The sequence below is a fragment of the Budorcas taxicolor genome, chromosome X (genome assembly GCF_023091745.1).
Source record: "Budorcas taxicolor isolate Tak-1 chromosome X, Takin1.1, whole genome shotgun sequence".
NCBI classification, from domain to species: Eukaryota; Metazoa; Chordata; class Mammalia; order Artiodactyla; family Bovidae; genus Budorcas; species Budorcas taxicolor.
In genome coordinates, this window is record NC_068935.1 from 125,981,096 (window position 1) to 126,007,873 (window position 26,778).

General features: G+C 37.7%; 1 protein-coding gene across 1 annotated transcript in view; it reads right to left on the reverse strand.

Annotated features, from left to right (window-relative positions):
• The window catches only part of PPEF1 (protein phosphatase with EF-hand domain 1), a 149,062-nt gene that overhangs the window by 65,301 nt on the left and 56,983 nt on the right, over positions 1–26,778 (reverse strand). The window contains exons 8-10 of the mRNA XM_052663184.1: positions 14,319–14,446; positions 11,405–11,465; positions 1,305–1,465 (exon numbers count right to left, since the gene is read on the reverse strand). Coding sequence (XP_052519144.1) covers positions 1,305–1,465; positions 11,405–11,465; positions 14,319–14,446 — 350 coding nt within the window. The remainder of the gene's footprint in view (positions 1–1,304; positions 1,466–11,404; positions 11,466–14,318; positions 14,447–26,778) is intronic.

The window sequence follows — 26,778 nt, forward strand, 5'->3', positions numbered from 1 at the left end:
AATCAGAAATGAAAATGGGGCATCACCACTGACCTAAAAGAAATAAAAAGAATTACATGAGAATACTATGAACAATTGCATACTAACAAATTAGATAACTTAAAAAGATGAAAGGGACAAATTCCCGGAAAAACACAAATTATCAAGACTTACTCAAGAAGAAACACAAAATCTGAACACATCTAGAACAAGCAAAGATCGAATCAGTAATCATAAAGTGCAAGACCCAAGAGCTTCATTTGTGAACTCTACAAAACATTTAAAGAAGTAACACCAATCCTTCTCAAACTCTTCTAAAATACAGAAGAGTAGGAAGCAATTCCTGAGTCATTCCATGAGGCCAGTATTATCTTGATATCAAAGCCAGATAAAGACATCACAGGAAAAGAAAATACAAACCAATATCCCTTACGAATAAAATGTAAAAATCCTCAACAAAACACTAGCAAACCAAATCCAACAGAATTTTTAAAGAATTATATACGATGACGAGGTGGGATTTATTCCAGGAATATAAGGGTGGTTCAACATAAGAAAACTAATCAGTGTAATACACAGTGTTACTAGAAAAAAGGGGGAAAAAACACACAATGATCTCCACTGATGCAGAAAAAGCATTTGACAAATTCCAACACCTTTTCATGATAAAGCCACTGAGAAGACTAGGAATAGAAGGAAACTTTCTCAACTTGATAAGCATCATTTATCAAAAAAAAAAAAAAATACAGAATATTAGCCAGATATTAAAATAAAGGAGTACTGAAACATACTATGCCATGAATGAACCTTAAAAACATTATGCTAAGGGAAAGCAGCCACATACAAAAGGAAACATATAATTCCTTTTGTATGAAACATTCGGAATAGAAAAATCCATAGAGACAGAAAGTAGAACAGTGATTGCCTGGAGTGGAGGAGGAGGGAATGGTAATGGGTGTGGCACTTCTTTGGGAGGCAAAGAAAATGTTCTGGAATTTTATATTAGTGATTGTTGCACAATCTTGTGAGTATACTAAAAAGCACTGAATCATACACTTTAAAATGGTGAATTTTGTAGTATGCGAATTACATCTCAGAAAAAGAACAAGGAAATACTGTGAGCCTATAGACAGAAAGGAGGTTTTTGTGTACCTTAAGAAACTTCTATTTAATGGGTTAAACAAAGCAGAGGGTAGCACTCACTTAATGTGAAGTTTTTTCCCCAAGGGAATGCATTTCTGCTGTAGTGTTTTCGTCCATTCAATAGATAGTTATTGAACACACGTTATGTACAAGAATCAGGACAGTATCTTGCTTCCACTTGCCTGTTGTTGCTTGAAGGCCTCAATAAGTAAATCAATGTCAGTAAAAGTGAGAGGAAATTGCAGCCGAGGACCACAGTAGGAGTCTGGGATTTCTATCAACTCCAAATAGTCTTGTCTATCCTTGTCCTGAATGCTGCTACCAAAAAGGCGAGTTACTAATCCTGGAAATGGAAAGATAGGAAAGGGGGGGAAAAATCAACATTCCCATACTTAAAATACAATTGATACCTTCTTGAATATCTAGCCCATGTAAAGCACTGTATTAAATGTTACAAATACCAAGATATCCCACATATAACCATGAGGAATGACTTGTTCTGAGATCAGTAGGTATATTCACATGAATCATCATTCCTTCCTGGGTGGACATTTTACCAAAGCAGTGAGTTCATTAGTGGGGAGGAGAGGGTGGTGCACAGAGAAAACTGATCAATCAAGGTATTTTGATGCTCTGAAGGGCTTTCCAAGTGGCTCAGTGGTAAAATATCTGTCTGCCAACGCAGAAGACTCAGGATCTATCCCTGGTCTGGGTACATCCCCTGGAGAAGGAAATGGCAAGCAACCCACTCCAGTATTCTTGCCTACAAAATTTCATGGACTGAGGCGTCTGCCAGGCTGAAGACCATGGGATTGCAGAGTTGGACACGAGTGAGTGACTGAGCACAGCACAGCTCTAGTTCTACTTTCTGTGTGTGTGTGTGCACTCTAACAACAGCCTACCAGGCTCCTCCGTCCATGGGATTTTCTAGGCAAGAGTATTGGAGTGGGGTGCCAATCGCCTTCTCCCTCTAGTATCTTAGAGTTTTACAAATGAGGCTGAAGATGCATTGTATTTGATTCAAACATCTGTAACTCTTCAGGATCCACAGAAAATTAAACGGCAACATTCAATTTTTTCCTGTTAAATGCTTCAAATTTTACTTAGCTGTAACTGATTTGTTTCTCTCATCACATAAAAACCAATTTTCTGACATGATTTTTCTTTCTTCTTGGTAACAAAGTAGATAAGGTTAGACGACCAACCACAGGCAGAAATTCCCAAAGGGCCTCTCTCTGGCAGAGAAATTTCTGCGTAACAGATTACCTGCACTGCTCATTTCAGTAGGTGCTGAAACCCAGGATCTCTTTCTTGCTAGACTGCCTATGAAACAAGAAGAGAAATCTGGCCAATTCAGGTGGAGAAAGATGAAAAGGGATACGGCAGACTGATTGCAAAAGCATCCCCCATTCTCTACTCCAACCTCTAGTCATGCCCTTTTTTACTATGATTCTGCAACCACCCTCATTCAGAGCCTCTTTCTTCTAGCCCTTGAAGCTGGGTTGGGTTTGTGACGAGTTGGATTGAAGAATGTAGTGGAAATGTTATGTTCAGTTCTAAGCCAAGGCCTCAGGGCGCCTTGTATGCTTCCATGAAAGCATGCCACTCCCACAAAGCCAGTCTACTGAAAGCTCCAAGATGATGCAGAACAGAGCTGAGTCATCCTAGCCAAGGACACCTAGATCAGCCACCAGCCAGCAGACCTGCAAACACATGAGTGAACTCCAGCCAAGACCTGAAAAACTCTCAAATCAAGTCTGCCAAGATCTGTAGAAGTGCTCAACTAATCTGTAGACTTGTGAGCAGAAAGAAATGTTTATTACAGGCTACTGAGTTATTGTGGTTGTTTAATACACAGTATTATTTGTGGTAACAGATTAGTGACATGGAGGATGATAACATACTCTTCAATTCATTAACACTGAATTGCTACTAAGCTCATTAATCAGAAGCTCTCTATAGGCTTGGAAGGTACGATGTCAGCAGATGTAGATAGAAAACATCGCTTTTCAAGATTCAGTTAGAATGAGAGATTACAATTAAAAACTAAATGAAATTTCCTTCTACAGTCATTATATTTGGTAATTTTAAAATGCTTTCTAAATTATTGTGTACCCCAATATTTTGTGGGGGCAGTTGATGATGCTTTATAAGAAATTAAATTTAGGAGTAACAATGTCTGTCTTCACTGAGGCTATTTTTCTCATTTGGATACGGTTTGAAATTTGAAAAAATTAAACTACTTCATTTTATGTTTGAAAACTAGAAATGCAGAGCAGCTTCATCAATTTTATCTCAGGTTCATTTCGTAGGCAGAAAAGCCAAAATATTCTACCTATCTTAATGATCATTTCTACTTGGTAGTCTTTCTTAGAATTGCACTCTACTAAAAACAACAACAACAACAACAACAAAAACCCTTTCCTCTTAACTCTACATACTGAAAAATTAAGCTCTTCTTGGGAAAACACAACAAACAAACAAAACCAAAAACAACCCTGTAGTTTCACTATATCATTTTAAAACTAACTGAGTAATCCCAACTGGTGAGGTATAAACAAGAAGTGACTTTCTTTTCCCGATCACTGCCTTCACCAGTGTTCTGTCAAATTTCCCTTTCTCGTCAGCTAAGTGACACATCATGTCAATGCCATCAGTTCTGGTTATTAAAACTCAGTCATATTATTTAAGACCATAATAAAAAACATTGTTTTTCTTCTTTAAAAGAAATCCAATTTGGCCCTTCCTTTCATGCATCTGATGATCCTCATTTAAGTTCAGTGATAAATATATGAAAAAGCACCATTCCCCTAAACCAATTCTTAATCAAAACTGCTCAGTATAAAATATCAGTAAACATCAAGTCATAATCCTTCTGCTGTTTTTTATCCACATAAAAAGGAATAACATAGATTCTCTTCCAAATATGGGTAGCTAATGTGGGTCAATATATGAAAACAATCAAAAGCTTTAACATTTCTAATTTAAGTACTATCCTTCTGGGCTATAACTATTGTAACCAGTAATAATAATCTAATGAATGCCAGCAACATAAGAATATCTGTGAAACATAGAATTAGAATTAATCCTTACCTATTTGGTTTACAATTCTATCAATGTGAATCTACAGTAATTAAATATAATAAAATCCTGAATTACAACAGACTGATGCCTTTACAAGTTGTTCTAAAGAAAATACCTCACAAATACCCCCTACACACAATCTTTTCTTTTACTCAGTACAGACTCAAAATCTGGACAGGGAAAAATCTAAAGCCCATAATTTAAAAAAAAAAAACAAAACACAATTTCTGCCTCTACCACCCACATGTCACTTTGAAAACAAGCTCCAGACCTTCCTGGAAAAAGAAAATCACCAACTGAACCATGTTTATAGTTACTTCATTTCTGAATTATGAATCTAGATTAAAACCTTGAGCGTCCATACAGTAAGTTAAATAGATGTCAAAATGACATTTTTAAAAATTCAACACCTGTTCTTGATTTTCTTTTTTCTTTTAATATAAATTTACTTTAATTGGAGGTTAATTACTTTACAATATTGTATTGGTTTTGCCATACATCAACATGAATCTGCCACAGGTATACACGTGTTCCCCATCCTGAACCCCACTCTCTCCTCCCGCCTCATACCATCCCTCTGGGTCATCCCAGTGCACCAGCCCCAAGCATCCAGTATCATGCATCAAACCTGGACTGGCCATCCCAGTGCACCAGCCCCAAGCATCCAGTATCATGCATCAAACCTGGACTGGCGATTCGTTTCTTACATGATAGTATACATGTTTCAATGCCCTTCTCCCAAATTATCCCACCCTCTCCCTCTCCCACAGAGTCCAAAAGTCCATTCTATACATCTGTGTCTCTTTTGCTGTCTCGCATACAGGGTTATCATTACTATCTTTCTAAATTCCATATATATGTGTTACTATACTGTATTGGTGTTTTTCTTTCTGGCTTACTTCACTCTGTATAATTGGCTCCAGCTTCATCCACCTCATTAGGACTGATTCAAATGTATTCATTTTAATGGCTGAGTAATACTCCATTGTGTATATGTACCACAGCTTTCTTATCCATTCATCTGCTGATGGACATCTAGGTTGCTTCCATGTCCTGGCTACTATAAATAGTGCTGCGATGAACACTGGGGTACACATGTCTCTTTCAATTCTGGTTTCCTCAGTGTGTATGCCCAGCAGTGGTATGCTGGGTCATAAGGCAGTTCTATTTCCAGTTTTTTAAGGAATCTCCACACTGTTCTCCATAGTGGCTGTACTAGTTTGCATTCCCACTAACAGTGTAAGAGGGTTCCCTTTTCTCCACACCCTCTCCAGCACTTATTGTTTGTAAACTTTGGGATCGCAGCCATTCTGACTGGTGTGAAATGGTACCTCATTGTGGTTTTGATTTGCATTTCTCTGATAATGAGTGATGTTGAGCATCTTTTCATGTGTTTGTTAGCCATCTGTATATCTTCTTTGGAGAAATGTCTATTTAGTTCTTTGGCCCATTTTTTGATTGGGTCACTTATTTTTCTGGAATTGAGCTGCAGGAGTGACTCACCTCCCAGAATATTGGAAATAAAAGCAAAGATAAACAAATGGGACCTAATTAAAATTAAAAGCTTCTGCACAACAAAGGAAACTATAAGCAAGGTGAAAAGGCAGCCTTCAGAATGGGAGAAAATAATAACAAATGAAGCAACTGACAAACAACTAATCTCAAAAATATACAATGTTCTTGACTTTTAAAAAAAAACTCAGACAACTAGGAATGGAAGGCTACCTCCTTAATATATATTTTTTTAAATGTCCACTTTCACTGTTTCATTTTAACATTGCTTTGCTATCTCCAGCAAATACAATAAACTATGAAGCAAAAATAAGAAAGGTACAAAAATAAAGTTACTTGTGACCGTGTGATTCAATATCTAAACTCAAGGAAATCAACTGAAAAACTTCCAGAACTGACAGGAGAATTAAAATAATACAGAGGTTAATCTCACTGGTTTGAACCACAGCTCCACCACTGATGAGTAACTTTGTGAGACTACCTTTATAAGACTTAGTATCATAAAGATGGATGATAATAATATTAATTCCACTGGTGTGTCATGAAAACTAAATGAAATGATATATCTGAAGCACTTGAAGACATGGCACATGGTATTTACTAAATATCAGTAATAATAAAAATTATTATTTAATGTTACTGTAAATAGTAATATAGTATAAAATAAACAGAAACCAAAAGCTTTATTAAATACCACTAATAATCATTAGGGTGAGATAGTGGGGAAAATATCTTATTCATGACAGCAACAAAAAATATAAAATACCTGGCTTGATAGGACATTCTGATCTGGGAAGCAGAAAGAGAAGTCAAAATAACACTTCCACTCACTCCATCCCACTCCCCACTTCCACCAGCCTCTGTTTAAACTGTTGCTATTAATATGTATAGGCTTTCTACCTGTGGGAGGAGGCTGATGTGAAAAAGTAGCCTGGGGAATGGATGTGTAGTCTCCCCATCATTTCCTATGGATTAGTTTTGAGCAAGCAGTAGGACATGCAGGTCACCTCTCACCTCTGGAACACTTAGAATATCTCAGGGTACTCGGTGGCTCAAAGTTAAAACCATTAATCTGGCCCTCGTATCTGGAAATGTTAAAAGAGTTGTGGTCCCTAAATATATCCTGCTTAGGGGTCACAGCACTTCCGCCAAACAGGCCTAGGTACATTTCGGGCATTCCCACAAAAAAGGGCCAACAGAAAGCAACCTACAATAATGTACAGCATGGTGACTCTAGTCAACAATATTCTACTCCATATTAAAATGTGCTAAGAGAGTGTATTTTATTTTTATTTTTTTTCTTTTCTGTTATGGTTTATCATAGAATATTGAATAAAATACACATATATACGTTCTTTTTATATTCTTTTCTATTATGGTTTATCATAGAATTTTTTTTTTATTTTTTTAAATTCATTTAATTGTATTTTTTTACTTTACAATACTGTATTGGTTTTGCCATACACTGACATGAATCCACCACAGGTGTACATGAGTTCCCAACCTTGAACCCACCTCCCACCACCCTCCCCATATCATCTCTCTGGGTCATCCCAGTGCACCAGCCTCAAGAGAGTGTATTTTAAAAGTTCTCACCACACACACAAAACTGTAACTGTCTTTGATGCATGTAACATTAAATAACTAACACTGTGGTAATCATTTTGCAATAAATGCATATATTAAATCATCATACTTTACACCTTAAATGTATGTAAGATTATGTGTTAATTATATTTTAATAAAGCTGGAAAAAAAATTTTTAAGTGAAATTAACATATAGCAATAATCTGTAAATCTCTTTTTCTGATACATATAATAACTAAATCAGTATGATTCTAGGACTATATAACACAGAGATATATAAGATAACAGACAACCCAGAAATATATCCTATTACACATTTTTAAATGAATATATTGAACACTATAAAAGAGGCACTACAAATTACAATGAAAAATACATTATGAAATAAATGTGGGAAAAATTAGGTAAAAACTACTTGGACATTTTCTTTGCAGTTATGTTTTTTAATTATTCTCAACTACTAGGCATCAAAATTTCCTTGTCAAAAATTCAAAATTTATGAAATGTTAACATTTTTTAATTCAAATCATAAAAAAACTAGAAAAATAGGCATAGTCATCCACATTTTAAATATTTTAGGGCCTTCTAAGTTAAAACCAGGAGTCACAAAGAAAGATATATAGCTTGAAAAGAAAGCTATTGTAAATAATTAATGGATGAAAATTTCCTAAACCTGACAAAAATATCAACTTCGACATAACAGAAGCTCAGTAAACTGCACTCAGGATAAATAAAAAATGAAACCTCATCAAGGCATTTTATGGTTAAAACACTATTTTTCAATGATGTCACTTTGGTTATTTTGTTTCTTCCCCACCTCCTTCAGGTGATAGAAGGGGACGATAGAGGATGAGATGATTGGATGGCATCACTGACTCAATGGACATGGGTTTGGATGAACTCCGGGAGTTGGTGATGGACAGAGAGGCCTGGCGTGCCTCAGTTCATGGGGTTGCAAAGAGTTGGACACGACTGAGCGACTGAACTGAATACAATTAAGTTCACTTGTCACAGTGTGCACTCTATTTGGGAATCACATTCTCTCTTTCTTCCTGTTTTTAATTAATTATTTTTTTAGGGATGTGAAATATTATTATGGTTCTAAGAATCAGAACTACAAAAAAGGTATTCTCAGAGAAGTGTCACTCCTCTCTCATCCCTCCTATCTAATCCTCATTCTACCTGTTCTTTCTGCCCTGCTCCCACTCATCCCTCCATTCCCTCATTCCCTGTAGATAAATATTGCCTTTCATTTCTGATTTATCCTGTAGGTTTCTTCTGTATTTTTGCACAAATGAGCATACACACACACTCATATTAGGCAAAGGTTTCTTAAGCAGGATAGAGAAAGCATTAACCATAAAAGACAAAAAATTGTTCTACATTAAAATCAAGAATGTCTACTCATCAGAAGACACCACTTAAAGATTAAAGACTAAGGGGATGGATAAAACCCAAACATGAGGATCAATATTTGCAATAAATTTATCTAACAAAGATTCACAGTCTCATATTCGGAATACTTACAGAACTGCTACAAATTGGTAAGAAAAAGGCAGATAATCCAAAAGAAAAATCGGTAAAAGACCTGAACAGGCATTTTGACAAACCAGATGTCCACATGACTGCTAAACATTCAAACAGGTGAGCAACTTCTCTGCTCACCAGGGAAATGCCAATTAAAGCAGAAATGTGGAATCACTACATACCCACCAGAATGGCTAACATGGAAAGGAGTAATAACTTCAAGTGTTGATGAAGATACTGAACTACCAGAACTCTCATACACTGTTGGCAGTATAACTTGTAACAACAATTTTGTAAAACTGTTTATCAGTACCGAATAAGGCTGAACATATGTGTGCCCTGTAACTGCAAATCTCCTTTCCTGGGTTGTGGTACATCTTTATAAATAAGAGTCCTCAACAAATCATTCCTCCTTATATTCACATCCCTTCACAATAGAATGCTGCTGCTACTGCTCCTTCAAGAGATGGATCTTAAGGTTATTTTTAACCTTAAAAAAAAAAAAAAAAAAAAAAAAGATGGATCTTTCCTAACCCCTTTGAATCTGCACCTAGTCCTGTGGCTTGTTTTAACTAAGAGGATATGGCAGAACTGATTTTGAGTGAGCAGAGGCTCAAAGAGGCCGTGCTGCTTCACTCTTTGCCCTCCTGGGATCCAGAGGCCATGTCAAAGAAGTCCAGGAAATACTGTTGGACAGAGGCTGCATGAGGAAAAGTGAGATATCCAAGTTCATAGCTAACATCAAACTTCTACATATGTGACTAAAACATTTGGACCTCCCTCCCCAACCCAGCTAATGCTGAGTGAGCCCAACTGATCACAGACAACACACAAGCCATCCCCACTGAGCCCTGTTCAAATGCCTAACCCACAGAATCACATGGAAAAAAAATGGCTGTTGTTTTTAAGCACTAAATTTGTGTGTGTGTGGGGGGGGGGTGGTTGTTATATAGCAATAGATAACTGAAAATGAATATACAGCAAAAGAAAATAATACATGTGTTCACTAAAAAGGACAGCTACAAGAATGTGCATAGTAGTATCATTTAAATTATCAAAACTGAAAACTCAAATGTCTATAAAAAGTAGAATGGATAAATTTTGGTATATTCATAAAACTAATTATTATTCAGCAATAAGAATGACCAGATGGATGACTCTCACAAATACAAAGTCGAGTAAAAGAAGCAAAACTATATGCTTTCATTTATATAGAGAAGTTCAAAAACAAGCAAAGCTAACCTAGGAGGCAGAAAAGTAGTGATGGGGTGCAGGAGCTGGGTGGTGAGTATAGGAAGACGGGAAGGGGTTTCCATGGTTATGATGATGTTCTACTTCTTGTCCTGGGGGCATGTTACAAGGCTGAGTTTATTCTGAGAAAATTTATTAAGCAATATATTTATCATTTGTGTACTTTTCTGTAATGTATATGCTTTTCTTCCAGAGAAGTTTACATAAGATTATAAACCGCTGTCCCCTTCTCTGATAAAATTCTAAAAATACTTTTAAATCACTTACAGAATTTTTTTAAAAGCAGATTTTTAAAAATACAGAGCCTGAGTAAATCTCTTCGGGCTGGAACCCAGCCATCTGTAGTTACGAATCTCCATAGTCCAGATTAAAATATTAGGTCATTAGCGGAAAGAGGGCTATTTCATTTCATCATTATTATATTTCCTCTCAGAAATGTTTTTGCCAAAGAACATGAAGCACAAAAAACCATCCTCAAATTGTAATTATCTAAAAGAAAAAAAAATGGCAAAATGCCTACTTCCACCCACTGCCCACTCCTCCAGATCATTAAATGCTTCAATTAGTTTCACACATATGTACTTAGCTCAGAGCATACCATTAAAACAGCATTCTTTTGCCACTGTGAAGGGCGCCCGATAGATTAAAAGATGCTCTTAGATGTCATACACATTTTTAACTAGAGCAAAAAATGGCTGGTCCAAATTAAAGAATAGGTTTCTAAGTCAAGTGTCTACCTTGACAATAACAACAGGCAGATTAATTTGCAAGAGGAATACATGACTTGTGAATAACTATAATTTTAAAATCATTTTGAATCACACTTATATTGTCTATATCTGAAATGATTTATTTAGTCATCATTCCAGAAGGACTAAATAAATGACAGATATGGAGAGAACAGAGACATGATGGTGCCCACTGTGTTTAATCTTCCATACCCCCTCAGATCTGTTTCATGAAATATTCAAGATATTTTGATCTCTCAGCACAAAAGTTCTGTGGATAAAAAATAAGATCTTCTTTACTAAGTTACTATTGTACATCAGTAGGTTGTGGTTCAGAGAAGATACTCAACACACTAATGTAGAATGAAATCTAATTCTTTTTTTTTTTTTTAATAAAAAAACTAAATGGTCAATTTAGTTGACACCAATCAGGGATGGAAAAAGCCAGTTGAACTGATTTTACCAGTTTGGTGTCACATAGACAATATCTTTTTAATTTCTTAGTGCTCTCCCATTTTCAAGAGTTCACATTCCTTGATGAGACAATTCAATATTTAATGACTGCTTTTCAAAAGACTAGACTTTCTACTTACCTGGCTCTTTCTCCTGCACATGTGTATAGTTTTCCAACATGAAGGAGAAGAAGTTTGAGAGCTGTACAAAATAAAAATACACCGATCAATTAATGAACCCCAAACAGGTACTGTGGCAAACATTGTTGGTGTTCCATGCAAGTCCCCTTTACTTCTCTGAGGTTCTCATCTCCAAGCTGCCATAGATGCTACTGGGTCCCATCTTCCCTCCTTCTGGCCCTCCTTCCCCCCAGGACTTTCCTTGGCCGATGGGCAGTACTACCCCTGCAGAGTCGCTTAGGATATCAGATATTCCCCTCCTGGGGGACTGCCCATAGCAAATGACTAACTGAAGCAAGGGTATCACAGCCCAGACCACTGCCTCCGTTGCCACTGGTGGGACAATCTGACACATTTCACACTTCAGATCTCCCAACAGGATCAGGCTGAGGTCAGACTTTTCCAGAAACCATATTTTTGCCTAGCTTTTCCCCCCATCCTATCTTGCTTTCCACGCTCCCTTACAGGTTTTTCCTGTGAATACCCTCTCAGGAAGTCACTTGTACAAGAAGCCCTATCTCAGACTCTGATTCTAAGAAACCAATCCCCAGAGGGATGGTACGGGGAGGGAGGAGGGAGGGGGGTTCAGGATGGGGAACACATGTATACCTGTGGTGGATTCATGCTGATGTATGGCAAAACCAATACAATATTGTAAAGTAATTAACCTCCAATTAAAATAAATAAATTACTATTAAAAAATAAAAAATAAAGAAACCAATCTAAGACAGCTGCTAGATATTTTTTCATTATGTTCTTCTATTCCTTTTTATGGTGAGAGTAAGAAATATTCTTAAATGTCAAACATATTTGGGAAGGAAAGGAGGGAGGAAGGAAAGATGGAAATCTACCAGCATTTCAACCATCACCAAAATACTGCCTCTGTGACTACAAATTATCTGCAAAGACCTGCAAGTATACAGCACAGATAACTTCCAAGCTTCATCTCCTATGAAGAGTGAACACTAAGGAACCTTATCAATCTGGGAGTAGATCTGGGAAGGAAAACCTTCCATACAAATACCAAAATGTATGATTTTAAAGCTGCTGATGGATTTGTCAATTAAGAGTCAATAGAAAATAAAAAGTTTAAAAAATAAATAATTTTAAAAAATAAAGAAAGAAAAAAAGAGTCAATAGAAATCACAATGAGACACCACTTCACATATACTAGGATGACTATCATCAAAAACATAAATAATAACAAATGTTGACACAGATGTGGCAAAATTAAAGCCCTCATACACTGCTGGTGGGAATGTAAGATGGTGCAGCTGCTTTGAAAAACAGTTTAGTAATTACTCAAAAAGTTAAACACAGACTTACTCAATGACCCAGAAATTCCACTCCTAGGTATATATCTAAGAGAACTGAAAAAAAAAATATGTTCACAGAAAAACTTGCACACAAATATTCATAGCAGCATTATTCATAATAGACAAAAAAAGTAGAAGCAACCCAAATGATGTATTCACTGAGGAAAGGATAAACAAAATGTCCTAGATCTATACAACAGAATAACGTTCAGCAATAAAGAAGAATGAAGTACTGACACATGCTGTAAGAGGGATGAACCTTGAAGGCATTATGCTCGGTGAAAGAAGGCAGTCACAAAGAATCGCATGCTATGTGACTCTATTTATTTGAAATGGCCACAAACAGCAAATCCAGAAAGACAAAAAACGGATTAGCAGTTGCCAGGGACCGCAGAGGGCAGGAATGGGGAGTGAGTGCTAATGAGTGTAGAGGTATTTTGTTGTTGTTGAAGGCGGTGGTGATGAAAGTGTTCTAAACTATACTGTGATGATGATTACACAACTTTGTGAATAAACTAAAGGCCACTGAATTGTCTACTTTAAATGGGTGAATTATACCCCAATAAACTTGTTATTTAAAAAGACTCAATATTTAAAGAATGTACTAACACTGGAACATTTGTGTATAAAGCATATCAATTTAAGAGCTCACTCTCTCTTAATCTCCGTCACTATATTCTACAGTGCTTAAAAGGACAGTCAGTGCTGTGAACTGCTAAGGGAATATCTGACTAAATCATAGTATATAATTTTTATAGCTACTAAGAATAAATCCAGCAATTTCTTTAATTCTTTTTGAAATCTCAATTGTTTTTAATTATATTTATTATTTTATATAACATTTTACTTAAATTATATTGTGTGATACACTTATAAAGATACGATTGTTGAAAAATACAAATGATACAGAATAAAAATGAGAAGTCCCCTCCCACCTACCACTACCACGCTTCTTCCCAGAAATGGACATAGTAAATACTTTACTGTATATCATTTTCCAAACTTTTATTGTATGTTGCATTTTCTTTCACATATATGGGATAAAATTCATATTGTTCCCCAAGTTGATTTTTCATTAACAAATATATTGTAGATCTTTCTGAGATCTTTTTATTGTTAAAGCTGGATTTACATATTGCTTTTGCAAGCTTGAAAAAGTCTTTCCCCACCCATCTATATTTTCTTCTAGAATTTTCGTATGTTTGACCCCAGGAAATTCTTCCATTTATTTAACTCCTTAAAATATTTTTTACTTCGTGAAGTAGCAACTTTACTATTAGGACACATATTGAAAAAAAGAATAAGACCATTTTTTTATTAGTTAACTGGACATCTAGTAGCTGTCTTAAAAATATGAACTTCAGAACTGAAAAACACCATCCTGTTTCCAAATCATACTCTCTCAATAGCTAGTTCCAAAACAATGTCACTATATCCTCTATAAAAGTCTTTCACCAAGGTTCCTCTGCTATTAAAATGGACTCAACCTTTCATTATTTCAATAAAAGGAGTAAAGAGAAGCATTTTATCAAAAGAAGAGACAAGCTTGCAAAACAGACCTGCAACTGGCCTTGCTCATCAGCGTATTCGATGGACTGGAAGATGGTGAGGGCATAGCGTTGTCTGGTCTTCAACCGGGCTCTGTAACCTCGGTACCAGTTCTGTATGACCAATGCGGCTTTTAGTGCTGCAGACCCACAGGATATGAAAGACAAAGAAAAACAGTTACTATGGAGCTATGGGTGGGGTTGGGGGACGATAAGTGCTTCAGAAAAAAAATCAGTCCACCTGGATTCCTAGGTTCTAAGAACATAAAAACTACAGACAATGAGATGTAACTTTATGCTTTTGTACAATGTCCTCAAGTCTCAAATAGGACTAATGATGACACAGCCATCAGAGTAGAATTTTTGAATCCTATCTCTGCTGATTACTGTCTATGTGATTTGGGGAAAGTTATTAGAGCTTTCACAGCTTTACTTTCCTTCTCTGGCACTACTTAGGCATATGAAGTCTATGCATGCCCTATGAAGTAGCAATTCCATCCTTCACTATATACCCCAAAGCAATTCTCACACAGGTCATAAAGGAGACATACAGGGATACAATAATTCTTTGTTGGTGGCAATAGGGAGTTTAACACCAATGCAGCCCGGCTGTCCATTGCTAGGAAGGAGAAGATGTGACTGTGGTGGAGGCACACCATGGAGTATTATGCCACAATTGGAAGCAACATTTTACAATGTGGATGGGTCTTAAAAATATAGTACTTTAGTCAGAACAGTTATTAGAAATGAGAGACAGAATATAACATATCATTTTATATAAATTTTCAACACACATGAAACCACAAGGTATGTTTCATAAGAATACACAGAAAGGAAAAGATATGAAAAATAAGAGATCGGTTATTTGTGAGGGGTGGGTAAATGAATGAGCATAGAGTACATGGTTAAAGGGGAATAAGCTAGTGAACTACCGTAAGAAACGGTCTTGTGCAGACCAGTATGACAATGTACAACATACTGAGAAGAATGATTCACTCCACCTTCTGCACCTGTGATTCAACTGTTAAAAGAACACCCCCCGCCCCCGCTCCTTCACAGAGTTACTGCTGCTGCTGCTGCTAAGTCGCTTCAGTCATGTTCGACGCTGTGTGACCCCAGAGACGGCAGCCCACCAGGCTCCCCCGTCCCTAGGATTCTCCAGGCAAGAACACTGGAGTGGGTTGCCATTTCCTTCTCCAATGCATTAAAGTGAAAAGTGAAAGTGAAGTCGGCCAGTCGTGTCTGACTCTTTGCGACCGCAGCCCACCAGGCTCCTCCGTCCATGGGATTTGCCAGGCAAGAGTAATGGAGTGGAGTGCCACTGCCTTCTCCACACAGAGTTACTATGAGGATGAAATGAGATACCATAGGTGAACAGTTTAGTCCAATGCCCAGTGTAAAACACTTGATAAATAAATGGCAACTATAGTGACAAGTATTGTTTTGCTTATAGATTATTCAGGCACACTGGCTCTCTTCTGGGCCTGGGAGCCTCTGAACCATCCTGCAGCTTCACAGCTTTGAAGAAAGAAATCAGGTGAGAGATAATGAAATTTAAAATATAGTCTCTTGTGCCTTTCTCAACTTTTAGAGTGACGAGTAATCAACACCAGCTGGCTCCTTTTATTCAGGCTATAATTTTTCCCAGTTAGCACATAAGAATTAAGAGTTGACTCTAACAAGAACAATTTGAGTTCGGAAAGCAGCGATCCAGCCTCTCGGTTTAGTACTGCCGTGGTACAACGAGTATACACTAGTCATCTGAGGGTATTTGTTTGTGAACTTCTCCAAGGTTGTCAGATTCCAGAGACTGTCATTTCATTATTCAGCTTCCAGAAAACCCCAAGAAACAGGCATAAGGTCAAGTATCATTATCTTTACAGGGGAAAACCAGAGGGAGAAGAAATCAAGTGACGTTCAATATCACAAAGCAAGTAATTGATAGTACAATGTCTGAAAACCCAAGCGTTCTCGCCATATCATTATGTGCAGCACAGGCACACCTGAAAGGCCTCTTCTGTGGGACAGTCATTGTCATAATCAACCAACTCTCATCTCAGGGGCTCTCTGTCCACCAAGCATAACAGAACTCTTCCGGGGCTATTTCCTGGGCACGTACTGAGGACCAGGCAAGGGATTCATCTCTGTAGTCAGTCCTTGCCACCCTGTGAAGCTGGGGGAGACGTACTTAAGGGCACGTAGCCAGTAAGTGGAAACGGACAGCAATGAATTGAACCCAGGTCTCAATGACCCCATAGCCCAAGATCTTAAGTTCCATAGAGCCATTGATCTTTTCAGTGCCTCTTCATCTGCTTAGTGATGTCGTAGAAAAAATGACCACTAAGGTCTATTTAGTATTAACAACACCAAAAAAAAAATCTAGTTTATTGTTATTTCTATAACTAACAGTAGAGCAAAGTAGCACCGTAAGTTCAACAGTCTACTATAAGACATTTAGTCCCACAAGTATTATCATCTCCATGTTACACATAAGGAAACTTCAGCTTCAGAGAGGCTAGCAACTTCTAGTACCCTCAAAGACTTTCTAATTATATGTAATATTTCATTTACGAATTCACAAACTACTGTGAACAAACAGGTTACCATCTCAGAAACCAAGACCCAAAAGAGCCGTGCAAACCAGGATGCACAAGACTCCCTCAGAGTCCACGGTCTTGGCTCAAACATCACCTTCTAAGTGAGGCCTTTCCTGACTACCCCTTGAAAATGGCACCCAACCCCCCACTGCCTATCTCCTTTATTTTCTCTCCACAGCACGTGTGACCTTCTGATAGAGCATATGTTTCACTCATTTGTTACTGTCTCCTTTCACTAGACTATAATCTCCATTACAGCTGGGATTTTGGTCCACAGGGTTAGCTGCTATATCCCCTGGGTTTGGAACCATCCCTGGAACATAGTAAATGTGCAATAAATATTTATTAAATGACTGACTGACTGAATGGAATTACTATTCAATTAAAACTTACTGTCTTGTGTTTCTCTTCATGCTAACTGGTGAATCTTATGCTTGGTTTGGCTTTTTAAATAGGAGTTTATTCGACAGTCCTTTAAATAAGAAGTTTTATATTCAGAATGATAAGGCATTTAAAGACTCTGCTTTTGAAATTCTGCTGGCAGAGGCCTCCTGAGGAGGCAACAGGATGAGTGAATATTTAATGTAACTTTAAATCAGGAGAGAGACACGAGTGTGATAGAGCTGATTAAAATGAATTCAAATGAACTGGAAAAAGAATGAACCGTCTAGAAGCAAAAGACTTGAAACAAGAAGGGAAAGCATCTACTGCCTCAGCTGTCCAAGGCACAGAGAGAATAGGGTATGGCTCAATTCCGGGACCACAGTTTTCACTGACACTTCTGTTTACAGGTGTCTGCCATCTGCTAGAGTATATGGCTGTCCCAGTGAGACTTCCAGCTTCATCGGAAAACCAGCTCAAAGCGCATACACGGCCAGCAGACAGGAGATGGTCACAAAGTCTGCTTCCTGAGCAGCAAGCAAGGCAAGGACCCTATGAGGCTTGCTCCTTCACAAACTCTGGCATCCCTGCCAACAAGCGCACAATACAGCATCCTTGTCCCTGGAAAGCATTTTTCTTAAACAAGAGAGAAATAAGAGGAAAGCCTGAGGTCCAGTCTTCAAACAATGACAGACACAACTATCACTTTTCCAAATGACAAGAGAGATCATAGTTTTATTATTACTATCACTTTTCCAAATGACAAGAGAGATCATAGTTTTATTATTCTTGGAAACATCTGGCTTTCCAGTCAGAGAAGGGGAAGAAAAAGAAGTCATTTCTCTGACTTTTAATTATTCACACACTCACCCACCCACCAACCCATTCACATGGGATAGTAAAAATAAGTTCTGAATTTGTAATCTGGAGATTTCCATTTTGGTCCTAACTCAACCAGGTGCAAACTGTGTAACCTCAGGCAAATTGCTTAACCTCTCTGATCCTCAATTTCTCATATGAACAATGAGAATTTGGAATTATATAATCTCTAAGATTCTTTCCAATTATAAAATACTCTAATTCATTCCTCTTTTTTTTTTTTTGTAGTGCCCCAGCTGCAGCCTACCAAGCCTATAGCAAAGCTGAAAATAACCATTAAAGGATAAAATAGGATGTGTAAATGTGAACACTCAAATCAGAACCTTCTGGGTACAAAAGACAAATTCTAAAGGCTACTCAAAAAAAAAATTCTGAATTATCTGTGTAGAAAAATCCAAGTCAATTACTAATATCCTTGGCTTACCCATCGAGAAACTATAGCCATCATAAACCATTAGACAAAAGCAAAAATCAGAATAGATGTCTATCTTGTGAGTTGTACCTTTTATCATTAAAAATATTCATCTTTGTTTCATTTTAAAATAAATAAATAATTTTAATAATGAAAAAAAAAAGAAACTATAGCCAAAGTTTGCTAGCAACTGGTCTAGGAACAAACAGTTCACCTATTACTCTTCCTTTAAATGGCCTAAAACATGATTACTGTGTACATTTGTTAACTGGTTCAAGTGATAGCCAACAGAAGATGGGGAGAAATGGATGGGGAAGAAAGTGAAGGGGTGCGGATACAGAGACAATGGGAAGTCCAGAACATTCAGTGAAAATTGAGAGATTATGAGAATGGGATAACAATCATTTGATCATAAAGATCCCAGAGAGGTCGAGGTGATCCAGGTGGCCATGGTAGCCAGGAAATGGGAGGGAACAGCTGAAGTGGAGCAGCAGAATGATTGTTCTAAAACAATCATTATCATGAAAATACAAATTTTTAAAATAATTATTGTATAATAAATTTAGCTATGTAAAAGATTTACTATTATTTTAAATAATTAAAATATTTTCTTGTAAGAAGTATGTTGTACTTAACAATTCAATAATGACCTTTAATCCTCACTCAAGAAAAAAAATTAAATACCTTAACTACAATTTTGTTTTACGTCTTCTTTGTTATTAATTACTAACTGGAGTTATACTGCCACATTCATTCACCCAAGATCAAATATAATTAGCATTAAATCTTTGAATTTTGCAGCTGCTAGAAAGATAATGTAGTATAAAGCCATAATCATATAGAAAAGTGTTCTGATTATAGGAAACACAGGCATATCTTGGGGAGATTTAGGTTCCAGACAACCACAATATAATAAATAATGCAATAAAGAGTCACATAAATTTTTTCCTCAGTGCATATAAAAGTTATGTTTATATTATATCCTACTAAGTGTACAATAGCATTGTCTTAAAAAATGTACATACCTTAATTTAAAAAATACTTTATTGCTAAAAAATGTCAAAACAATTACAATAGTAACATCAAGGATCACTGATCACAGATCACTGTTAACAACCATAATAAAATGGAAAAGGTGAAGGTGAAAATACTGTCAGAATTATCAAAATGTGACAAAGAGAGACATGAAGTGAACAAATGCTGCTGGAAAAATGGTGCCAATAGGATTGCTACAAACCTCAACTTGTAAAAAATACAATATCTGCAAAGCACAATAAAGCAAAGTGCAATAAAACAAGGTATACCTAAAATTGGCAATTGGGGCTGAGGTACTGCCCTTTGTTAAATTGAATTGATATGTATCTGTAACAGGATTTTCTAGTAATTAAGAGGATCCAGCTATAAGGCTGGCTTCTTGGTGAATTTAGTCAAGGCTGGAATTTGGCCAAAAAAAGTAAAGAAGTGGGACTTCATATCCTTTCAGCAATACCTTCTAAAGTACTAGAGTGGCTATCTAAAGAGTCAATGTCAGAGTCTCATAATACTTGACATCTCTAAAGCAGAGATGGATTAATTATGCAGTAAAAAGGGAAAAGATGAAGATGAATTTAAGTGGTATAAAGAACAAAAAGGTTAATTGGCTTTTTGTTTGCCTGTTTCATGTAAGCAATAACTGTTTGTAGTGTCAATCCTACATAAACCATAAGGCCAACACATTATCATATTAAAAAGTAAGTTACTAAAAATTGTTATTGAGAGGGATCATAATTTCAGATGGAGACAGTAGTCTCCTTTTACAAAGAAATGTACTTGTCTAAAATGACTCCCAGTCGAGGCCAACAAACCAAAGTTTATAGTATATGATATGAGCTCAAAATAAAGATACAGCAGCTTTGACATATTGATGATAATTAAAGCCACAGGAGTAAAGTCACCCAAGGAGAGCATTAGAGTGACCAAGTAAGAGAGCCGAGAGAAACCCAGAGGAGCCCCAATATTTAGAAGCTGGGAAAAAATGGAGCCCTCATAAATAGTTCAAACAGAGACATAATAGGAAAACCAGGAGAAGAGGCTGTCACTGAAGCTAAGAGCCATTGAGTATTTTAAGATGGGAGTGTACAGGAGGGCCAGGTATTGCCAGAAGTCAAGCAAAATAAGTACTGAAAATGCTCCATGGAATTTCAAGGTCATTCAAGAATTTGTCTACATCATATTCCATGGGGTGGGATAAATAAAAACGTAGGAGACAGCAGTGTGAATGCACCCTTCAGGGGCAAGCTCAGAAAAAACAGGCAAGAAAGCAGAGTGAATGGAGAACAAGAAGGCTAGGGAAGGCTCTTCTTCCAAAGGGAAAGAAAACATAGCTACAAAGGCACTTCTGCACAACTGGGGAATTCTGAATATGAAATATGCCAGAAAACATTACTCTATTAATTTTATTTTTTCAGTATAATATAGTATTATAGTTATGTAAGAGAATATGCCTCTTTTAGGACATTCAGTTCTGTTCAGTTGCTCAGTAGTGTCCAACTCTTTGCGACCCCATGAACCACAGCACACCAGGCCTCCCTGTCCATCACCAACTGCCGGAATCCACCCAAACCCATGTCCATTGAGTCAGTGACGCCATCCAACCATCTCATCCTCTGTCATCCCCTTCTCCTCCTGCCTGCAATTTTTCCCAGCATCAGGGTCTTTTCCAATGAGTCCGTATACATTACCCCTTTTCAGAAACCCAGGCCAATCCACAGCCCTCATTTTGGGGGTCTGCTGGTTGTGACTTTTCCCCAGCTCCCAGTTGCCAATTTGGGAATTGCTGGTGGTACACACAGTGCCTTCTCTTGGCCAGTTCACTGTCAACATCTCGATTACGGCTGTTGTGATGAAGTGCACACGTCTGTTTGTCTTGTTTTGTATGGATAAAGGCTACTGCTAATAGAAATCTTGGAGGCCGAAAAAAGCTGTGAAAATTGGTGGGCATAAGTCGAGTTTGAAAGCTATCAAAGTACTTGCCACCTAACTCTAAAAAACCCTCATGTTAGGGCAAGGTGGTCACTGAATGGGTTAGATTGACATTAGGTTGCCTGCCAACCTCAAGAAAATTTGTGTAATGAGTTACACTGTAAAACATCAGGCAATCTCCAACACAACAGCATATTCATCTTTCTTAGCTCTGAGAGATCCAAAGGTTTAACTAAATGTAAATAAATAATAATAACATCTAGGGTCCTTAAATTCAAGGAGTTAAGTGTGCCAATTTCTGACACATATGTTTATTTTATGTCTAAAAACTATAGTTCACGAAGTTTTAAATAATCTACGAAAAATAACAAAATCTTATCAAAAACAACCTGGAATTAGACAAGATCGTTGTTTTGGATCCTAGGAACTTACCTTGAGAGCCATTAGGTTAGGGGCCCCAAAATATGGCTGAAAGAAATGTGGGTTGTAGCCCATGTGCAGCGAGATATGGCTGGACAGAAATGTGGGTTGAACCTCATTTGCAGCTGAGGATCCTCCTAAACTGTTACCAGCCCTCAGGGAAATTACAACGGCCATTAAGAGGAACATTCCAATTAGATAAGATCATTTAAGAAGTGCACTTGAAAGCAGGGTTCCTAAATTAAACAAACAGAATGGGACATCTATTTTAATTGGTATGTAGAATTCCAAAAAGCTTATAATTCCAGAATAGCTTCATTGAAAAATTCACTGAAAAAGGCCAACAAAAAATTAGACACAGAGATACCTACAACAAAAGACTGCAAGACAGACGCAACTTGTACTACCTGCCACCTTTCCTCCTCTAGCTGAGTACTCCTTCTAGTAATCCTCAGTCTAAACCATCTTTCCACTCTAAAGAGACTACAAGACCTTGAAAGTCGGCCAAGTTACTGGACTTATACCCCCATATCTACCCTTGAAGGAGGGCTCTCATGTGGATCCCTCTCAGAGTTGATAAGACTCTGAGGGACTTTATGGGGAAACTGCTATGTTATTTCCTTAAACATCCAAGGGAAACTAAATTAGTGAAAAATCTTGGCATCTGGCAGATATTGGAGCTATACCCTCTACATTAAATCCCCCTCGGAGTTTGCAGATGGGACCCTGGGAAAACTGGCAGAAGCCAGCTAAAGGTGAGAATTCTTCCCAGAATCAGCTATCCTACACCACTGCTTATAGCACCCAAAAAGAGAAAAAAATTTAAACAATTTTTGTACCTTCTATGGGGATGCCTCTTAAGTCCAAGAGGTTGTCAACATTTACTGCCTGTGTCAACTGAAAATTGGGAAATGCTTACTGTTGGTCCCAAGTGAAAACTGACAAGATATTTTAAAGGATTTTTTAAAAGTAGCTCTATGGTCAGATGTTGGTCAGAAAGTGAAAGCTGATATTCAGAGCCTGATAGGAATGTTTTTTTAGGTCTCCTCCACTAAACCAAAATGAAACTATGTACCCAGAGGGAAAGAAAAACCTTCTAAAGCCTCTGGAAAGGATTTACCAAAACCTTTCAAAGGCAAACAGCTCTAAGTCCAGAAAACAGAAATCTTTTAATTTCCATCTAGGTTAGAAATCTTGTTCCTGATATACAGAGGGGTATGTGAGAGGCTGTGTGTGTGCACACACAGAAGAAAGCAAATTAAGAATAATGTAGCTGAATGGGAGGCTCAACCTATGATGTCATTTTAAGTTGCAACCCAATTCCCTGAGGAAATGAAAGCAAATATCCTTATTTATAAATCTTTGTAAAACTGAGAATACAACTCCAGAGGCAGTTCACAGTCCACCTATTCCTTTTACAAGTCCCCATAAAGAAAGCTGAGCACCAAAGAATTGATGCTTTTGAACTGTGTTGCTGGAGAAGACTCCTGAGAGTCCCTCGGACTGTAAGGAGATCCAACCAGTCCATCCTAAAGGAGATCAGTCCTGGGTGTTCACTGGAAGGACTGATGTTGAAGCTGAAACTCCAATACTTTGGCCACCTGATGTAAAGAACTGACTCATCTGAAAAGACCCTGATGCTGGGAAAGATTGAGGGCAGGAAGAGAAAGGGACGACAGAGGATGAGATGGTTGGATGGCATCACTGACTCAATGGATGTGGGTTTGCGTGGACTCCGGGAGTTGGTGATGGACAGGGAGGCCTGAGGTGCTGTGGTTCATGGGGTCGCAAAGAGTCAGACATGACTGAGCAACTGAACTGACTGAACTGACTAAACCTCCCTTAATTATCTTGTTAAGTTTTGAAAAACTTACAAAAGCTTGTAAGTTGTGTAAAAAAAAAAAAATCTGGCCTTAGGAAACCAAAGTACCCCTTAGTGGAACTTGCATTCTTTGTCTGTACCTTTGAGATATACATATTCTATGAACTTTTTCATTTGACCGTTTCCTTATGGTAAAGGAAAGGGAAAACAGTCAAATCAAAAATAGGCAAATAAAAAAATCTTCTAAGTGTCTTCCCAAAAAAATATTCGTAAAATGCTTTGACCCACCTGAGCAGATAACCTTAGCTTGCTCTACCTACCAGAAAAACAATTTAGATTCAATTTATTTTACAACTAGTGAATTACTGTACCCAATTAATGGCAGTAATTTTAAAACAGAAGCTATAAGGTCCCTGCTAGCAACGGTCTATTTATGTGTGTTTATGTGTGTATTATAGATGTACAGTATTTTCTACCTTCAGAGGGTACTGCCAAAATTACTATGTAAGAGAGCTCTATTTAACTGGCTCAAAGAAATGAAGCACTTATAGAAATTAAGTGAAATAAGTAAACTGAATGGATGCAAATGGGATAAAAGTTTTTAGGTGAGCTTTCCTTAATGGTTTCTCTGTATCTTTTTGGTAACTTGAAATCTTAAAGTTTTGCCAAGTTAAATTAAATGATGGATAGTTCATTTCCAAATAAGGTAAAATAATGAAATATTGATTACTGAACATAGGTTTACTACTTTTGGCTTCCTTTTACAGGGTAGGTGTTGCAAGAGGGCATCAGAGGGCAGACACACTGAAACCATACTCACAGAAAACTAGTCAATCTAATCACAATAGGACCACAGCCTTGTCTAACTCAATGAAACCAAGCCATGCCTGCAGGGCAACCCAAGATGGGCGGGTCATGGTGGAGAGGTCTGACAGAATGTGGTCCACTGGAGAAGGGAATGGCAAGCCACTTCAGTATTGTTGCCTTGAGAACCCCATGAACAGTATGAAAAGGCAAAATGATAGGACACTGAAAGAGGAACTCCCCAGGTCAGTAGGTGCCCAATATGCTACTGGAGATCAGTGGAGAAATAACTCCAGAAAGAATGAAGAGATGGAGCCAAAGCAAAAACAATAACCAGTTGTGGATGTGACTGGTGGTAGAAGCAAGGTCCGATGCTGTAAAGAGCAATATTGCATAGGAACCTGGAATATCAGGTCCATGAATCAAGGCAAATTGGAAGTGGTCAAACAAGAGATGGCAAGGGTGAACGTCGACATTCTAGGAATCAGCTAACTAAAATGGACTGGAATGGGTGAATTTAACTCAGATGACCATTATATCTACTACTGTGGGCAGGAATCCCTTAGAAGAAATGGAGTAGCCATCATGGTCAACAAAAGAGGCCGAAATGCAGTACTTGGATGCAATCGCAAAAACTACAGAATGATCTCTGTTCATTTCCAAGGCAAATCATTCAATATCACAGTAATCCAAGTCTATGCTCCAACCAGTAATGCTGAAGAAGCAGAAGTTGAACAGTTTTATGAAGACCTACAAGACCTTTTAGAACTAACACCCAAAAAAGATGTCCTTTTCATTATAGGGGACTGGAATGCGAAAGTAGGAAGTCAAGAAACACCTGAGTAACAGGCAAATTTGGCCTTGGTATGCAGAATGAAGCAGGGCAAAGCCTAATAGAGTTTTGCCAAGAGAACACACTGGTCATAGCAAACACCCTCTTCCAACAACACAAGAGAAGACTCTACACATGGACATCACCAGATGGTCAACACCGAAATCAGATTGATTATATTATTTGCAGCCAAAGATGGAGAAGCTCTATACAGTCAGCAAAAACAAGACTGGGAGCTGACTGTGGCTCAGATCATGAACTCCTTATTACCAAATTCAGACTCAAATTGAAGAAAGTAGGGAAAACCGCTAGACCATTCAGGTATGACCTAATTCAAATCCCTTATGATTATACAGTGGAAGTGAGAAATAGATTTAAGGGCCTAGATCTGATAGATAGTGCCTGATGAACTATGGACTGAGGTTCATGACACTGTACAGGAGACAGGGATCAAGACCATCCCCATGCAAAAGAAATGCAAAAAAGCAAAACGGCTGTCTGGGGAGGCCTTACAAATAGCTATGAAAAGAAGAGAGGCGAAAAGAAAAGGAGAAAAGGAAAGATATAAGCATCTGAATGCAGAGTTCCAAAGAATAGCAAGAAGAGATAAAAAAGCCTTCTTCAGCGATCAATGCAAAGAAGTAGAGGAAAACAGAATGGGAAAGACTAGAGATCTCTTCAAGAAAATTAGAGATACCAAGGGAACATTTCATGCAAAGATGGGCTCAATAAAGGACAGAAATGGTCTGGACCTAACAGAAGCAGAAGAGGTTAAGAAGAGGTGGCAAGAATACACAGAAGAACTGTACAAAAAAGATCTTCACGACCCAGATAATCATGATGATGTGATCACTAATCTAGAGCCAGACATCTTGGAATATGCAGTCAAGTGGGCCTTAGAAAGCATCACTACGAACAAAGCTAGTGGAGGTGATGGAATTCCAGTTGAGCTGTTTCATATCCTGAAAGATGATGCTGTGAAAGTGCTGCACTCAATACGCCAGCAAATTTGGAAAACTCAGCAGTGGCCACAAGACTGGAAAAGGTCAGTTTTCATTCCAATCCCAAAGAAAGGCAATGCCAAAGAATGCTCAAACTACCGCACAACTGCACTCAGCTCACACACTAGTAAAGAAATGCTCAAAATTCTCCAAGCCAGACTTCAGCAATACGTGAACCGTGAACTCCCTGATGTTCAAGCTGGTTTTAGAAAAGGCAGAAGAACCAGAGATCAAATTGCCAACATCCGCTGGATCATCGAAAAAGCAAGAGAGTTCCAGAAAAACATCAGTTTCTGCTTTACTGACTATGCCAAAGCCTTTGACTCTGTGGATCACAAGAAACTGTGGAAAATTCTGAAAGAG